The following is a 17,727-nucleotide window of genomic DNA, read 5'->3' as shown; positions in this document are numbered from 1 at the left end:
GAAAGTGACAAGAGATGGTGGAGAGGTGAAAAGGATGAGAGATGTTGCAGAGATGAAAGTGAAGACAAATCAGAAGAGGCAGAATTGCCAGGGCTTGGCAGATAATGGGTTATCCCTCATATGGAGGTTAGGGAGGGCTGGGAAGGAAGATAACGAGTTTTGTTTTGAGATAAGTGGATTGTCATGTCTAAGGGACATCAGTAAAGCAATGGGGCTGGCCTAGGTGACCTCTTTATGTCCTCCCAGAAGTACATCTATGAGCCTATGTTGTATCTAACCCAACCATGCCTCTCTGGGCCTCACTTTCCTTATCTGTAAAATGGGAGCTAAGCCTCGATGATTTCGAGGGGCCTTTCCAACCCTAAATCTGTGAGCCCAGGCCATGCACCAGTCATCTGGTCATCCACGCCTGGTTTCTTGGACGAGGTCCTTTCACACGTGTCCTGCTCAGGAGATACCGAAAGAATCCACCTTTTGCTAAAGGGCCTCAGGGATAAGATCACAATAAATAATCCTTGACCTTCCTCCTCAAGCTCTGCTCTCACGCAGTCACTCTCCTGCTCAAGAAGGTCCCATGACTCCCTATCTGTTGCCTCTAGGATGAAATGGAGTCTCTTCGTAGCCTGGCCCTAGCTTCCCGGGCCTTCTCTTCGTTCCTTCCACACAGTGCGCCATCTTCTGCTTTCCGTTCTCTCGGCCACCTCCCGCCTCCCATCCCCGCCAGGCCGGGAGAGGCTTGATGACTGGGAGATGCCTGCCCTGCGCGCAGTCCCCGGCCGAGCACGCACGGCGCAGGCGCGGGGGCAGGCGTAGGCGCAGGCGCGGGGGCAGGCGTAGGCGCAGGCGTGGGGGCAGGCGTAGGCGTAGGCGCAGGCGCGGAAGGCCGGTCCAGTCCCCGGATGCCGGGGGGGCCCTCGAGGCGCATGCGCCGCCGGAACCGGAAGCCTCTTTTCCTGCCCGATCCTGGGCCCGCCTTGCCAGCAGTCAAGATGGCCGTCAGCCTAGGTTCCTCCCACCCCGCCGGGCGGAAGTACGTAGGCCTCACGCAGCCCGCACGCGCCGGCGGCTTGGCGTCACTTCCGGGCGGGGGCCCGTCGCGCCCTGTCGTGTCGAGCCGGTGACAGTCGCTCCCCGAAGCCGGCGGTGACGGAGCCGGGGGCCGGGGCCGGGGCCGGGCGCAGGCCGAGGGCAGGCGTCCAGGGCCGGGGCCGGGGCCGGGGCCGAGTCCAGCCTGAGGTGGGACCGGAGCCGGGGCATGGACGCGGCCAAGATGGACGAGAATGAATGGACGTACCACGGGGAGGGCAACAAGAGCCTGGTCGTAGCGCACGCGCAGGTGAGGCCCGGCCTTTGACCCCTGACCCCCGGCGTCCCCCGATCCCCCTGGAGGCCCCTCGCCGACTCGGGAGCCCCCGCCCCCGGCCTGCCCTGACCTCCAGCCCGGGGCTCGGAGCAGGCCGCTGTCCGGAGGGCCCGTGGTCCGGCCTGGGGGCGGGGCGGGATCGGCCCCCCCCCTTCTCCTTGGCCCGGGGGTGGGGGGGGGCATCATCCCCATTGTGACCCACCGTAGAGCTTGGCCCACCTCGCGGGCGCCGCGCGGCGGCCGGAGATGAGGGCCGGGGAGCCGGTGGTGTGGGAGCGGGAGGCGGGGTGATCTGCTTCCCCTTCCAGCCCCTGGGGCCAGCGGAGGACTTGGGGTGTCCCCTGGGCGGTGGAGACAGAGACAGAGAGGAGGGGGGAGGGGGAGAGAGACAGAGCTAGAGCTCGAATACTTCCTATGACAGGCAGCTCACTACCTCACAAGAATCCACTGGAGCTCTCCGTAGGGCCCCTAGTTCTGCCTCTGGAGCCGATGGAGAGCTCTCTTGGCCCGCGAAGACGGCTGGGGCAGGTCCCCCGTCACTGCCACGGAGGGTTCTCTAAGGCTGTGTCTGTGCCCGCCCTGCTTGGGCAGGGCCTGCCCAGCAGGAAAGACTGAGAGTTGGGAATGCCAGCCGGCGTGTGGCGTGGGTGGGGTCCCTGTGTCTTCCTGGCTGGGGGGCTCCGCTCTACCCTGGATGGACGGCCTGACCCGGTCACTTCTCCAGACACATTGGTTTGTGGGTGTTTCTCCGGCACACACGGGGGCCAGTGGCCCCGAACCCTCTGGACTGGGCCGGGCCATAGCCAGGGCTCCCCTTGACGGGTGCTTCTTTGGCCCTGCCAGGCTCTGTCGTCCTGACCTGGTACCAGAACAGAGGACTCAGCCTCCCCTCCGGCTCTCTCTCTCGGGGCTGGCCGTGACCCAGCGTGCTCTTACTCATCTTTGGTTTTTGACAACCACAGAGATAGGATCGTTCTGTCTCCTCTGGCTTTGTCCAAGTGAGTCACTGATGAGAAAATGTTCTGAGAATAGGGGCTTTGAGATCTCCATTTGGCCATGTCTCGTCCTGTGCCCAGAGTCTCACACCGAGCAGTTGTCTTACCTCACACTTTGCCGTTTTATGTGCTAATGATGTCGTGAGAGACTTTCAGACGCTTCGCTGAAATTCAGCCTCTTTTTATCTCCTTGGATTTATTTTGTGTCTTCTGACATTCGTGCTGCTGTCTGCCCTGTTAGAATGTGAGCTTGAGCTTGTGAGCTGGGATGAGTCCTTTCCTTGTTTCTGTGTCCTGGGGCCCAGCGGGGCAGTAGCCCATAGTAAGTGATTAATAAATGCTTGGTGATTGATTGATGAGGATCTGTATCTGCAAGTTAGAAGACTTTGGAGCTGTGTGCACCTGGGCAGGTCAGCTGTGGGACGGAGCTGGCGGCTTTGGTAGGACGGAGATGGAACCGACGAAGCTAGAGGCTTGGGTCACGCTTCCTGTGCTCTCTGGAGCAGGGAAGGGCCTTTCCTGATCCAGCAGTTCTTTGGGAGGGATAGCAAATCACCCACTTGATGTCCTCGTCTGGAATTACTCCTGTTAAATGTATATGGATTTCCTCTGGTAGTATGCCCTTTTGGAAAATTGTAACAATTTGACATCTCTAGTCTTGAAGTACTAGTCTTTAGCCTAGTTTATTAAGGATGACTCTGAGATTACTTGTGAGTTTTTTGGGAGGGACCTTGAGGTAGAATTAATCTAAATTACGTATACGGATACACACAGTCTGAGAGTTGAAACGTAACTTGGGAATCATCTAGTACAGTGGTTCTCAAATGTTATGGTCTCAGGACCCCTTTAGGCCCTCCAAGAGCTTTTGTTTATGTGGGTTATACCTATCTATATTTATTGATAATTAGAAATGAAAGCATCTTAGTATTATTATAAAATAATTTTGACCCCTAGAACCCCCTGGAAAGGGCCTTGGGCATGCCCAGGGTCCCTGGACCGCACTTTGAGTGTGGCTGACTTAGGCCAACCCGTTCCTGAACAAGAGCTCTCTCCGTGACATCCCCAGTAAGAGAGTGTGCTGGGGTGTGGGGGAGTGTGGGGGCGACCTTGGGGGAACGCTCCTGGTGCAGAGCTGGTCCAAGAGTCAACAAGACTTGGGTCTGAGTCCCATCTTGGGCTCATCCTGGCCCTGCGACCCTGGGCGAGGAGCCACCTTGTGGCCCAGGCACCTCTCACAAGTGTCCTTACTGGTGTCTGAGAGTTGGGTTCAGATCCCACGTCTGATGGCCATGGCAGGAGTGACCTTGGGCAAATCACAGGACCTCTCTGAGCCTCAGTCTCCGCACCTCTAACAGCTGGCCTCGGAGGTCCCCCGAGGTGCTGCGCATTCCATGCACTAGCACAGCCACTGATGGGAGCGTCATTGTGGCCGTTCTGCTCCTGGATTGCTTGGCTTCTCTCCGGACGGAGGGAGCGCAGAGCCTGCCTTCCCATTGGACTGTGAGCTCAGGCCAGGGACTGGCTTTGCCTTTCTTTGTGTCCCCCACCGCTTCCATGTGCCTGCTCCTGCCTTGTGAGGTCAGGCAGTCAGCGAGCATGAAGCAGGCCTACTGTGTACCAAGCACGGTGCTGTGCTCTGGGGAGCTCACAGGAGCACGGGGGAGACAACGTGCAGCCCTGGTGTCATCAGTTGGAGGGGAGGCCTCCTGTTGAGGGTGGGCTCTGAGCTGGGCCTGCAGGGCAGTCAGGGGCACGGAAGGGGGCCAGAGAAGGTTCCCAGAGCCAAGAAATGAAGGGAGAGAATACTGAGAATACTCGGGGACGAGTTAGGTGGGAGAAGACTGGACGAGGGGCCAGGCGCTGACCCTTCGGGGCCTCAGGGAGCCCCTGGGATTTGGGAGCAGGGGAGCGAAAGCCACTTGGTGGCTGAGAGCGAGAGACTGGAGGCGGGCCAACCTGCTCCAACTTGCAAATTTAGCGTGTCCCCCTTAAGTCTGTCCTTCAGGCTAAACATTCTGAGATCCTTAATCCCTCTGGTCTGGTGGGATAGCAAATCCATTGTTCTGGCCGCTCTCCAGTTTATCTCCAGTTTATCTCCGACTTCCTTAAAATTTGAGCCCAGATCTTAAATTCAGGCCAAGTGAACAGTGTGCTTTTTCCTTCTCCTCCCACCTCCTCCCTTCTCCCCACCCTTGGGTTGAATGCTTGCTCCCAGGGGGTTTTGGTTGTCCTCTCTCCAGTGGGCCCCTTTGAAGCCCCAGGCTTGGGGTGGTTCCACTTTCTGGCCTGTCTTCTTTAGGGGTTGGCCTTGTCTCTTTCTGTTGGGGTCTTGAGCATTTCCCACAGGCTTCCAATCATTTTGGGCCTTCCAGATACGGTCCTGTTGCTGTTGTTCAGGATTATTTTGACTCTTTGGCATTTGTCCCTTTCTTCTTTTGAACAAAATTGGAGGGTGACAAGAGTTCCCTATATAACCCCCCCGGGTTTCTTTAAGCCTTTCTTAGCATTGTTCGAATCACTGGGAATCACCCATTTTCTTTCTACTTTACACAAACGTTGGTATCACACCAGTATCTCCTGGGGACTTAGTGACCCGTGTGCAGTTTTTCCGCTCATAGACTGAGTTTCTTTCTTTCTTTTTTTCAATCACAATTATGCCTCATCTAATGAAGCAGCCCTTTCCCGGGCTGAAGACAGAAGAAATTTCCCCATTGGGAGCCACAGTTTTGTATCAGAAGGAATTATAACCTTTGGACATGTGAGCCATTCTTAGAAATATTAAGCGCTGCAGAAACAACACAGCAGTGTTATATAATTGGTCAGGGTATTATTCCACAATACAATCCATTGACTAGTTTTTTGAAATGTTTTATTCACTCCCCAATTCCCCTTCCCCCTCCCTTGCCCCATCGGGGAACCCTCACAGAATACCAGAAGGTCAGTCAAGCGAAGCACATTGGCTTAGTGCTGGCCCTCTCTCTTCTGAATGGAGAGGCGTCATTGATTGCATTGATCAGAGTTCCCAAGATTTTCTTCCCATTTTATCATTGTTACAGAAGTTGTTTTCTTGGTGTATTTGCCTCACTGTGCCTCAGTTCATCTAAGTCTCGCCTGGTTTCTTTGAATTCCCCGTGTGTGTTATTTCTTATGGCCCAGTCACATTCCCTTACATTTCTGACCAGTTTGTTCAGCTGTCACCCCCCTGGATGGGCACCCACCTCATTTCCAGTTCTTGCTGCTACAAAAAGGGCTGTTCTAAATGCTTTTGTCTGAATGCCAAGATAAAGTGGTCATTTCCTTACAAGGTTCCTGCCACGCCACGTCCCCAACCGGTTCTGTCTTGTTGCTCACGGAGAGATCAGGGAGCAAGCATCTGCCTCATGTTCAGATGCCGACTGTCCCCCACCGCAGTCCCTTTCTACCTCATTTGACTGGTGCCTTCTGTCTTCACGGCATCCGCAGGGCCGAATCAGCCCCCTCCCCCTGCACCTACTCTTCTTCTCCAGGCTCTTGTATGTCTGAATTGCCCTTAACCATTCTTTCTGACAGCGGGCAGGCATGGGGGAAAATGAGAGTGGTACGCCAGCTGGCCCTTGGGGTCCCTTCCAGCTTTGAGCGGAGTTCCAGAGTTCCCCTGGAGACCTCCAGTGGCCGTTCCCCAGTTGATGAGAAGCCCCTTATTCTGGGTCTTTGCTATTTCATACAGTTTTGCGAGGCATTTTTCTTTCTGCCTTTGCCTTCCTGTGCCCTGGGGTGGGATCTCCCTTGATTGTCGGAGGGTTCAGGGCTTGGTGTGCAAGTCCAGCCCCACCAGAGCACCTTTGATCTATCTGAGCTCAGGTCCTAAAGCTAACCCTAGTAGTGCTTCCATCCCACAACTGGGTATTCGTCGGCCTGTCTTCCTGTGGCCCTTTGCCATCTTTGCTAGTTTATTGGGTGGGATTTGGGGTCAGTTTTTTCTTAGGCTGCTATCCTCATCCTCTGGGGGAGCGAGCGTTTATGTTCCAGCATAAGGGATTGAGGTGAGATGCCTCTTCCTAAAGCCAGTTCGTCTGCACAGCAAACACTCCACAGACATCCACCACGTTGTGGCTCTGACGGCTTGCCTGCTACCTTCGGGAGTCTGCACTCTCGAGGTAGGCCGCTGACTTTAAACCCAGCTGCCCGTGGGATTGCCCCTGTCTCTCTCTGTCCCAGGATTAACCCTAGAGGTGGCCTCCCAGTCAGCTTCCCTGCCTTAAGTCTTCTCTTCGGGCCAGCAGTCCGGGCTGCCGGAGTGCAGATGGATCAGCCACCCCTGCTCCACACACTTCCGCCTCCTTCCAGGCTTAAGGATAAAATTGAAACCGCTCCCGTCTGGGTTTTAAGATGCTTTCCAGCCTTGTGGTATGCTACTCCTCTTCCCGCGTCCAGCCGCACTCTATCCATCCCTCCCTGTCTCTGAGTCTCTGCACGTCTGGCACGCCCTTCTTCCTCACTTCAAACTTAGGGAATCCCCCAGCTCTCTTAGGATATAGCTTCAGCACTGCCTTCTGCCCCCCAACTCGTGCCCACCTTGCCAGCCGACCTCGCGGTCAATACCTTTGAATTTGTTATCTTTATATTGATTGCCCGTGTGTTTATGTACGTTGGACTGTTAGCTCCTTTAAAGGAAGGACGCACTTGTATCTGCAGCACTTAGCACAGGGTTTGGCACATAGTAGGTGCTTAGTAAATGACTGATTGTTCAGTTGCTGTATAGGCCTTGCTAACCCTTACTCATGAATTCTTTTCCCCCTTCTCCTTTGCACTCCTGCTCTGGAGCTGCCAGGCCGGGCCGGGGGTGGGGGGAGGTTAGGGGGGAGGAAGAGGAAGCCCTGTAGCTGGGCCACTGGGATCTAGGACACATTCCTGGGAAGTCATTTTAACTGGCCCCTCACCCCTGGGCCATCTCTCCTTCTGTCATTGACTTACAGGAGCATCCCAGAAGGGCTCTTCCCTCCATCAGCTTTTACTGAGAAGAGAGAGGCCTAACCCTGACCCGCCTTTCAAGCCCCGCCCCGCTGTCTCCTCCTCTCCCTCCTCTGTTCTAGTCTGCAGAACAAGTGGTTTTTCTTGATCCACTTGCTTCATGTTCTCTTTCTCCTTTTACATTGTCTTTTTTATTATGAATCAAACAAACAACTGTGAGCAAACACGAACATTTTGGTGTGCAAAGAATAAAAAAGGATCTTATGTGAAACCGAATTTAACCAAGTTGTAACAGTTACCGGAGTTGGCCATGTCTCCAGATGCCCCAGGAGGCCCGAGGGGGCCTCTGAGGTCCACGGCTTCTTGCCCTGTGGCTCTTCGTGCCAGTCTTCATTTCCACGATTCCTTCCTGTGCCTGGCCACGTGCCCCGCCCCTCACAGACGTCCCTGGGAGGTGTTGGGTTTGCGTCCTCCTCCTCCGAGTGCTTCTCCCACCTGCCCCTCTCACTCAGACGCACCTGCTCCTGCCTGACTTCAGTCGGTCCTCCCGGTCTCTGGGCCTCCCGTCCCTGTTCTTCCTAACCATCTGCCGTGCAGCTGCCAGCTGGTTATTCCTGATACTAGGGACCACGCCCTTCCCTTAGTCATGGAGTTACTGTGACCCACTACCACCTGGCTCCTGCCTCCCTGTCCAAGCTGGTTGTCCATGACACCAGAGTCCTTCCATTCTGTTCTCTTACCTCTGCCTCCAAGGATCCCAAGCCTCCTGAATCCCCCCCCCCCAGCCACCCCTTAGCTTGTTGATGTTTTGGGTTTGTGCATTTGTGGACACGTGAGCCCTGCGTGGGGGGCAATGGGGAACTGAGGGGTTTTCTTTTTGTCTCAGTCCCAAATGTAATCAGTGGATGCTGGGTGCCTAATAAATGCTGAGGGGCTGATTGGAAGCGCTGCAGGAGGAACTCCCCACCCAGAATCCGGAGCCTGGGGTGAGGCGTGGCAGGGCAGGGCAGGACCTTGAGCAGAGCCAGGACTGGGCTTTCTTTGTCCTTTATAGAGTGGGGCTCCTGGACCGGGAGCAAGCGTTTGTGCACGGGGAAGCTTTGGGCTTGAGGAATGTTTCTCATCTGTAGTGGGTGTTAGCTGTTGTTTCAACTCTAATCCAAGTCTGCATTGTTTGATTCAGTTTTGATCCCTAGTATTAAAGTCTGTGAAGTCAGCAAGCATTGATTGAGGGCTCACTGTGTGCCATGCACCGTATGCGCTGAGCACCGAAGATTCTAGGAGTGGGACAAAGGCCCTGCCTGCGTGGAGCTTACGTTCCAGTACAGATACAAAAGGCGTCCTATTTCACATTCCTATAGCATATTAAGGTTTGCAAAACATGTTGCCTGTGTTATCTCACTGGCTTCTCCAACCTTCGATGCCCATCTTACAAATGAGGGAAGTGGGGCTCTGGGACTTAAATGACTGGTCCAGGGTCACGTGGCAGTGTGTGAACTCTGGTCTTGCCGACTCCAAGGCCAGTGCTCTGTCCGTTGTGCTACCTAGTTGCCTCAGTTAAATTCAAGGCTCCTTTTAATAGGCAACAATATCCACTCTTGGAGTTGGGGGAGTTACAATTCAAGTTATCCAGTGTTTGCAGAGCACCTGCGGTGGGGGCGGGTCCCCCCCATTGCCCTGGCTGTGGGCCCAGCAGTCCTGCCAGTCCCCAGCCAGGCCGCTTGGAGCTCTGAGACGACGTTGTTGAGGACCCGGGAAGGTCCTTACCTCAGGGGACATGGAGGCCCAGGCCTCACTCCTCCCCTCCCCCTCGATTTTACATGGAGATCCGAAGGCTCAAGGGTCAGAGCTCAATCTGCTGCTTTGGCCCGCAGACACCTAGACCACAGAGTCATGGGAGAAACGAACCGGTTTTTAGGCTTCTAGTGTTTGTTAATGTTTGATAATTCCTTGTAGTTATTATCAGCATGCTGGTTGTCCTCATTTGCGTGACTTACTGTCTGGCCTGAGCCTGGAGCTGCTCTGGGATGTTGGAGGGTGAGGGTGGCGGGGCGTCAGGGAGGCCTCAGGACGTTGCGCCAGCGCAGGGACTTTCCTGTGACAGCAGCTGGCAGGTTCTTTTCCTGTCCCTGACATGACACACTTCAGTCGTGGTCTCTGTTTCTTTTACACATTTTTATTGATATCTTTTGTTTCTACCCCAGCACCCCTGAAGCAGAGAGCGGTCCTTACGGGAAAGAAGAAAGAGAAGGAGATAGCAGTCCAAGAAGACTAAACGCCCCTTGAAAAAGTTTGTTCGTTATATGCAGCAGCTCCCCTCCCCATTGAGAAGTAGTCCCCTTCTCTTGTCTCCTTTGGCGCCTGGCTTGGTCATTATCTGTTGTTGTTGTCCCATTTACACTGGTGGGGTGGTTTTGTACATATCATGTAGTCCTTATGTAAGACCTCCACCACCAGTAACAATGACAGCTAACTTTTATAAAGCGTCTACTGTGGGCCAGGCACTGGGCTAAGCTCTTTATAAATACTGTCTCATTTAGTCCTCACAGCCATCCTAGAAGGTAGATGCTGTGATGATCCCTATTTTACAGATGAGGAAACTGAGGCAAACCAGTGAAGTGATTTGCCCAGGGTCACCCAGCTAGTAAGTGTCTGAGGCTGGATTTGAATTCGAGCCTTCTTGACCCCAGGCTTGACACTTAGTCCACTGCACCACCAGCTGCCCTCACATAGATTGTTTTCCGGGTTCTGCCTGCTCCGTTTTGCATCCGTTCATACATCTCCACAACGCTTCCTACATTTACGTGCCGCTGTCCCAGCTTTGTCCCTGGTTCTTTGCTGTTCTCCCGGGGTTAGTGCACACACGGCCTTCATCTGGGCTTCACCTCCTTGGGGCGCATGTGCACTGGCATCCCATTTTCAACTACTTGTGGTTGAAGGCTTTTAGTGTGATTTTTTTTTTAATATTGTGAAGTGAAATATGTTATGAAGTAAAGTCTCTGGAAAGCCTGATTTTTCTTCTTTTGATGGCATTCCTGAAAATCATCAGCTCAGATATTTGGGAAGCAGAAGTGGTCTTTGAGTGATAATTAAGGCTCTTATTTCCATCCTAATAGTCTCCATGGCCGTGCTGTCATTGGCCAGGGCACTCCGGGCACTTCATTCACTTCCTGGCATAGTGAGCTGTTGGTTTCCTTCTCCTAAGGCCTTGGGCAGTATTCCAGTGGTTGGCCTCCAAGTGAGCCTCCTTCATCCAAGCATCGTTTATTAGGAGCCCGCCATAGACCCGGCCTTGTGCTGGGCCCTGAGGATGAAAGCTGAAGGCCCAGCAAGCCCTGTCCTCAGAGAGGGGGTCAGCATCGCTATGGGTTCTAGGGAGGGCAGGGTTGTCCATTGGAAGCAGGTGAGCTCGACTGAGTCTGAACCCTGCCCTGCCTCTGCAGGCCTGGGGAGGAGGGGCTGCTGCCGTTTGGGAGCCTTGACGGAAGCAGGAGGGATTCAGGGATGGATGGATGGATGGGCAGACAGGGAAGGAAGAGACAAGGGACACACACCCTGTGAGTGAGTGAGTGATGCCCTGGGTGTAGGGGGAGGGAGGACGAGTGTTTGCTTGCCAGTCTTTGTGAAGCCTGTGTTGTTGGAGGAGGAGGCTGGGTCTGGGTGCGGACCCCAGCAAAGCAATCCCTGCCCTTAGGGAGCTTGCTTCCTGAGAAGTTGCTTGGAAATTTGATTTCTCTCTCTCTCTCTGTTCTGTTTTACTGTTAACATTGATAGATTTGGAGCTTTCATTTTTCTGGGAAGAATCTACAGGCTTCTTCCTAACTGCGCTACCTTTGAAAGGAAAAACCTATCTGCACACACAGGTCCTGGAAAAGAATGACCAGGTTACCTTGTGGAACTCGATCTGCTGGGAATGCTTCTAAACATTTTCCAAAGTTCAAATATAGCTGTTTTCTCCGTGTTTATCTTCACGACGCTGTCTTTTTCCCTCCTCTTGTCATTCTCTTCCTGAAAGTTAGAGACCATTCTCAAGTCTTTGACAACCCAGAAATTTTTTTGGGGGGGGGGTTGTGGTGTGGGGGCTGTTTGTCTCTGCCACAGTTCACCTGGCCAATACCTGTGCTCTGACTGGTTGTGACCAGCTTGGTTCATGATTTTTAATTGTTTTTTAAGAAAATACTAATTATGTTTTTCTTTTTAATAGCGTTGTGTGGTACTACGTTTTTTGAAGTTTCCACCCAATAGGAATAAGGTAAGAGGGGGTGTGTGTGTGTCTGTGTCTGTGTGTCTGTGTCTGTGTCAGTGTCTGTGTGTGTAGGTGTGCGTCTGTGAGTATGTGTGTGTGTGTCTGCGTGTGTGTGCGTGTGTGTGCGCGCGAGTGTGCACATCTGTGTGTGTGTGCGTCTGTGTGTGTGCGCGCGCATCTGTGTCTGTGCGTCTGTGTGTGCGCGTCTGTGTGTGTGTGCGTCTGTGTCTGTGTGTGTGTCTGTGTGTGTGCGTGTGTGTGCGTGTGCACGTCTGTGTGTGTGTCTGTGTCTGCGTGTGTACGTGTGCAGGACATTTTATCTGAACATGTCTCTTGGGGTGTGGAAATCCAGGAGGTGATTCTGTCTCGCCCTCTTTGTAGGCCATTGGCTCTCCCTGTGATCAGGTGGTAGCTGTTCCCAGGGTGGTTGGCGTGGGGGGGGGGCGTCATCTGTTTTGGCCCCACCTGGAGGCTTGGTGCACCTGCTGTTACTGCCTGGGTTGGGGAGCTGCTGTGTAGACTTAGCAGTACATATGAGGCTGGCCCAGGAAGAGCCCCTGGACCAGAGCAAGCCCTGCGCCTGGAGGCCTGCGCCCGGAGGCCTGCGTGGGACCCGGGTGGAACGGTCGCTCTGCCCTGGCTTTGATCTTCAGGGCCCAGGCACTGATGTTTTCTGAGGCTGTTATCGAGTCTGATGCTGTCCTCCACTGAAGCGGCTTGTTGGCTGTAAGGCTGCAGCTGGCGTTCCGTTGAGATGTGAGGCTTTGTGGATGGTCTTGACGAGGCACAGTCTCCGGGGGCTCGGGCTTGCTCGGAGCCCAGCCTCTGCTCCTGCAGACCTTGGCTCTGAAACCCAGCCTGAAAGGAGTCTGGAGCCCTTCGGGATGGTCCGCTCCCACCTTAGGGACCCGTGAGTCTGATGCCTGGGCCCAGATGTGGGAAGCAAGTGACTTGCTTCAGGGCCCAGGGAGATTTAAGCTGAGGGCTTCTGATTCCAGAGCCGGTGCAGCTTCTCTTAGGGCAGACACACTCAGTGCACCATTTAAATCTATTTGCATTATGGGAAAGGCCAGTGCATTCCAGAGCTTGGTGAATTGACTTCCTCACCCAATAATTAAGCACCTGCTGTGTGCACATACTGTTCTGGGCCCTGGGGTTGCAGAGATGTCCCTGTTCTCAAGAAGATGATAGTCAAATGGGGCAGTGTGGCATGCACCCAAAGAAGAGCATGCTGGGAGGTAGGATGTGGTGGGGGCAGAGGACAGCCAGAGTGCCGCTGGGACTCAGCCCAGGGCAGCAGGCCAGTGGCATCCCAGTGAGGCCCTGGCAGAAGGGCAGGGATTTAGCAGATAGAGTGGGATGGCACAGGGGCAGGGCGAGGGACAAAGTTGGCAGTCATACAGTTTGGCAGGAACGCATCATCTGAAGGGGGGAGTGGCATGGGCTTGAGGAAGGTGGGGGAAGACCTTGAATGCCGGCACCGTGTGTTGTATTTTATCTGGTAGGCACCAAGGAGCCACTGGGGTTTTTTTGTGTAGAGAAAGGACGAGTCAATAGCTCTGTAAAGCTATTTTTAAATATAAAGCTCAGGGAAGCTCGCTCAGGCGGTCTCTGTGGAGGATCAACTGGAGAGAGATGGGTGAGGGCGGTTGCACTGGGCACTGTTGGTGTGGAGAGCAGCTCCCCAAGCGGGGGGGCATTCTGGAGCTTTCAGGGTGAGAAGAATTGGCTCCAGGGAGCAGCTGTGAGGGGTGAGGGGTGAGGGGCAGAGAAGAGGCCTACACATTCAGCCTGGGAAGAAATGAGCTGTTTTCTAGGTGATGGAGCCTGGCTCCTGCATGAAACGTCTCTCTCCAGACTGGCATTCCTGCTTAGCTCAGCGAGACCCGGGGAAGGCTGGAGGCTGGCTCGGAGGAGGCTAGCCTGCTCTGCAGAGTGCTGGAGCAGGGAGGGAGTATAGAGAAGGCTGAGCTCAACAGGCGGGCTAAGGCTCTAGGGAAGGGGGCAGGAATAGAGTGACCAGTGTCGTGGACCCATCCAGGCACAGGTTGAAGAATGAGGGAAGGCTTGGGGGCAGGGAGGACCGAAGTGGTCCCCTGTGTGTACAGTGCAGAGTGAGCCTGCAGGGCGAGAACCGTGCAAGATTGAAGAGGGCTGTGGAGGCCAGACAGATGCAGGAGTGGCCAGCAGAGTGCCCAGACATGCTGACGGTGCCCTGGCGGCTGTGTGCCAGGGCTCCTGCCTGAGGAGGGGCAGCGGCAGCGGGAAACAGCACCGTCATCCCATCGTTGACGTGAGTTGTGGTCTGTTCAGGTCAGCCAAGCACCTTGTGGACACAGCCCGTTTGATGCTTGAGGATTTAGAGAAGTTCCGCATGTGAGAGATGTCACAGAAATAGAGATGGAAGGATAAAGGAGAACCCCAAGCCTGGGAGAATCGATCCTCAGGGAGTCCTGGGGCCGCAAAGGGAGGAGCAAGTGCATCGGCTGAGCTTAGGACACGTGGACGGCCCCGAAGACCGATGTGGTTCAGAGGCCTGGATGGGAGAGAATTTGGAGCCTTCGCTTCGGGGAGGGAATGTCGAGAGGAAGAGGGCAGGGTGGAGGGGAATGGATACATAGGGTCTCCAGAGTAATGAGAGAAGAATTCATTCAGTGTCTGCCCTCAAATGGCTAGTGATTTAATGGAGGAGGGGGAGAAGAGAGAGAAGACACGTGGGCAAGGAAGTGCGGTTTGTCCTAAATTGCAGACTCGGCAACAGTACGGTGATGTTTGAATGGGTCAGGTCATTTTCAGTTGGAATCAGAGCGGGTGGCAACTGTGAGAGGTTCAACCAAGTCTGTTTTAGAAATGAGGGGCTCCTGGTGACCTTATGGAGAGCTGAGAGGAGACAGGACAAGCAGTGTCCACGGAAGGCCCCACAATGCCAGGCTGAAGAGTTTGTGTGGCGGCCTGTGGGGCTCAGGGATCCAGTTGGCACGTTTGCACACATGGGAGAAAGCTGACAAGGTCGAGAGGGGCCATTGTTATGGTCCAGGCCGAAAGGAATAAGGGTTTAGTCGTAGGGCGATCTCAGTGGGACTGGAGAAGGGAGAGGCCAGGGGAGAGGGATTGTGGGAGCAGAATTGACAAAGACTTGGCAGGTCCAAGGTATAGGCGAGGGTGACGTGGAAGGTGGTGTGGCCATCCACGGAGGGAGGGTGGTTTGAGGGGGAAGATGATGAGATTGGTGTCAGAAAGGCTTCCTTTGTTTGCTGGACTGTGCAGAGGGCCCCCGGGACTGACATTTGGGTCTGAGAGTCCATAGTCCGGAGACTGGAAGGCAGACTGGAAAGGCTGGGAGCGGAGGAGCCTGGGCTTGGGACGGGAGGAAGAATGTGAAGAGGGAAGGTCCGGTCCCTAGGTCAAAGGGGAGCCCAGATAGGATGTGATCTTGAGCCAGGGAGCGAGGAAAGGCACATCAGCCGTGTTCAGCACTCCCCGAAGATCAAGGATCTTGATGATTTGATCGAGCCAATTGGTTTTAGGAAGGAACAGGTCCTTAGTGACTTTGAAGAGAGCACCTTGAGTAAGGCGGGGAGACAGAGGCCAGGCCGCGCGAGCAGTCCCCGGGATGGCGGAGCCTTGGCGTCCCCTGCATTTTGCCTCCTAAGCTTGGAGCCCCTTGTCCCAACCTCTGCTGGCTTCATCTCAGATTGAAGTTTTGGCTACCAGTGTGGCTGCTTCTCGGGGTGGGCCTGCTTGCCTTAGAACGTGTAACTGGCAGATAGGCTGGGAAGGGGTGGAGAAGAGCTGAGCCCCTTGGCCTTGAAACATCAGCTGGACGGCCGAGGGCGAGCAGGCGTCTGTGAGAAAGGCCTTGGAGACTGCCTAGTGTGAGCGTCTCCTCTCCCTGCCCCTCTCTTCCCTCCCTCTCCCCTTCTCCTCCTCTTCCTTCCCTGTCCTCCCTTCTCTCTTCTTCCCCCCTCTCCTCCCCTGCTCCCTGCAGCTCTGCGGCCTTGCCAGGCTGGCCCTTCCTCTGCTCTGCCCCAGGAATGGCTCTGCTTTACGTGGTTGGTTGTGGCTGGTTGTAGATAAAGACGGTTTGTTCTCAGGGAGGGAATGAATCTGATGTCTCACCATCGTCATCCTTGTCTTTTACAGACGTCTGAGGAAATATTCCGCCATCTGCAGAGCATAGTGGACTTTGGCAAAAATGTTATGACAGAGTTTTTTGGGGAGAATTACGTGCATCATGGGGTAAGTCACTTTTGTTCCTGTGATCCACGGTAGAGAGTGGCCAGCTCGGAACAGATAGCATGGCGGACCGCGCTCTTCCTCCGCGGGCTACGTGTGTTCTTGGGGTTCGTGTGCATTACCTCAGCTGTCCCTTCCTGGGCTCCTGGGCAGCCCTCGCTCAAGGGGAGGGTCTTCACAGGTCCCTAGATTGTGCTAGACTGGGGGTGTCTTTGAGTCAGCAGGGATGGCCCCTGTGGGGCGCCTGCTGGAGGAGGGCAGGCAGTGCTCGCCCATGGCGGGGCCCCATCCTCTCCTCCTGTCTCATATTCATGTTACAATGCGGGGCAGCTGGGCGAGACTTCTTGCAAAAGGAGATACAGAGGGAGAGCGTTCAGGAGTGGGGGGCAGCCCAGAGAAGGCCCGGGATGGAATGTATTGTTTGAGGAGCAGCCCGGATGTGTTGGGGTGTAAGGTGTGAGAAGCGTGGAAAGGTGGGAGGTGGCTAGAACACCCCCCAGGTGGCGGGGTTGGACCCATTTGGCGGGAGAGATCTCTTTACGTCTTTCCAGAGTGAGATTTTTAAGGGTCCTGGGCTTCCTGATGGGGCAGCTCAGCTAGGCTGGTTAAATTCTGCTTATGATTCTTCTAGGTAGTGTGTCCATCATTCTTCACTATCTGTTATTTAAATAGTTCAAGATGGAGTGGTTTCACTTGCCCTTTCATAGGTATTGGGGCCCACTCTGTCTAGGTCAGTGGACTCTTTTCTCAAAGAAAGTATTCGTGCTGTAGAGGGATGAGGCCTCTTGTGGTCTGAAGGTCTTTGCCTTTGTCATTCCTTCTTCTGATCTGGGTATTTTGATATATTACTTACTGTCTCTGACCCTTGCATTGGGGAGTGTTGATTTCATTTAGAGGAGCTTACCTTTGGGGAATGTCTGCCTCCTTCCTGCTCCATATTCCATTGCAGAATTAATAATAATGCAGCCAGTTAACCCGTGGTGACGGACTAACCAACCCATATCCACGTATCCAGCCCTCCCCTCCCTGCTGACCTCCAGTCTTGCATCTCCACCTGCCTTTCAGACGTCTGCACCTGTATGCCCACTAGATATCTTCCCCTCAGTGTGTCCAAAGCCCCAAGCTCCCCTCCCTCCTCCCTTCCCTGTTATCGTAGAGGGCAGCACCTTCCTCCCAGGCCCTCAGGCTTGCAATCCAGGCGTCCTCCTGGACGCTACTGTCTCTCCCCCTCACCTCCGACCTGTGGCCAAAGCCTGTCGATCTCACCTCTGCAGCATCTCTCAGACACGTCCCCTTCTCTCCTCTGACCCGGCCCTCATCTCCTCACGCCTGATCCATCGTGGTAGCCTGTTGGTGGGTCTGCCTGCCACAAGGCTCTCCCCCCTACTCTGGTTTCCTCTCCATTTGGCCAGGTGTGACTGTGCCCTCCCCTTCCCAGTACATTCCAGCGGCTCCCTGTCACTTGCAGAATCAACAGTGAGAAGTTTTGGTTGGTGTTAGAAGCATCCTTTCCAGCCTTCTTCTAGGTTTCACCCTGACATGTCCTCCTTGGTCCAGTGATGCCTCCCCCACCCCACCTCTCAGCTCCAGGCTTTCTCTGGCCATGCCCTGGGCCTGGAACGCTTGTCCTCCTCATCTCTGACCGGGCCTTTAGTCTCAGCTAAAACTCCCCCTTCTCCTGGAGCCTTCCCATCCCCTCTTCATTCCAGGGCCTTCACTCAGTTATTTGTAACTCACTTAGCACAGTGCCTGGCACATGGTAGGTGCTTAGTCAAAGTTTATTGATGATTTTTCAAGGCGGACCTTTCTCTTTTAGGAGGGAGGACTGGGGTGTGCTCTTAATGTTTCCATTCCTTTTGAGACCCTGTTCGTGTTCTGTTCCTTTGGAGTTCTCGTAGTTTTGTGCAGTAGTGATTTCTAGAGTCGTGTTAGCCAGG

General features: G+C 54.5%; 1 protein-coding gene across 5 annotated transcripts in view; it reads left to right on the top strand.

Moving 5' to 3' along the window:
• The first annotated feature begins 1,217 nt into the window (after nt 1-1,217).
• IPPK (inositol-pentakisphosphate 2-kinase) overlaps nt 1,218-17,727 on the top strand; it is a 50,051-nt gene continuing 33,541 nt past the window's right edge. The window contains exons 1-5 of one of the 5 annotated variants that reach the window (XM_027835891.1): nt 1,252-1,336; nt 9,513-9,598; nt 10,425-10,660; nt 11,513-11,560; nt 15,698-15,793. In XM_027835891.1, the coding sequence (XP_027691692.1) occupies nt 10,619-10,660; nt 11,513-11,560; nt 15,698-15,793 (186 nt within the window). In that variant the 5' untranslated portion in view covers nt 1,252-1,336; nt 9,513-9,598; nt 10,425-10,618. Of the gene's footprint in view, nt 1,337-2,286; nt 2,362-9,512; nt 9,599-10,285; nt 10,661-11,512; nt 11,561-15,697; nt 15,794-17,727 lie in introns of those variants that run through there. The other 4 variants (XM_027835893.1, XM_027835890.1, XM_027835894.1 and 1 more) reach the window with 4 other exon arrangements.

The sequence above is a fragment of the Vombatus ursinus genome, unplaced genomic scaffold, assembly GCF_900497805.2.
Source record: "Vombatus ursinus unplaced genomic scaffold, bare-nosed wombat genome assembly UNPS02014817.1, whole genome shotgun sequence".
Taxonomy (NCBI): domain Eukaryota; kingdom Metazoa; phylum Chordata; class Mammalia; order Diprotodontia; family Vombatidae; genus Vombatus; species Vombatus ursinus.
The sequence above is the reverse complement of the archived record's forward strand: the minus strand, read 5'-3'. Positions and strand labels throughout refer to the sequence as shown.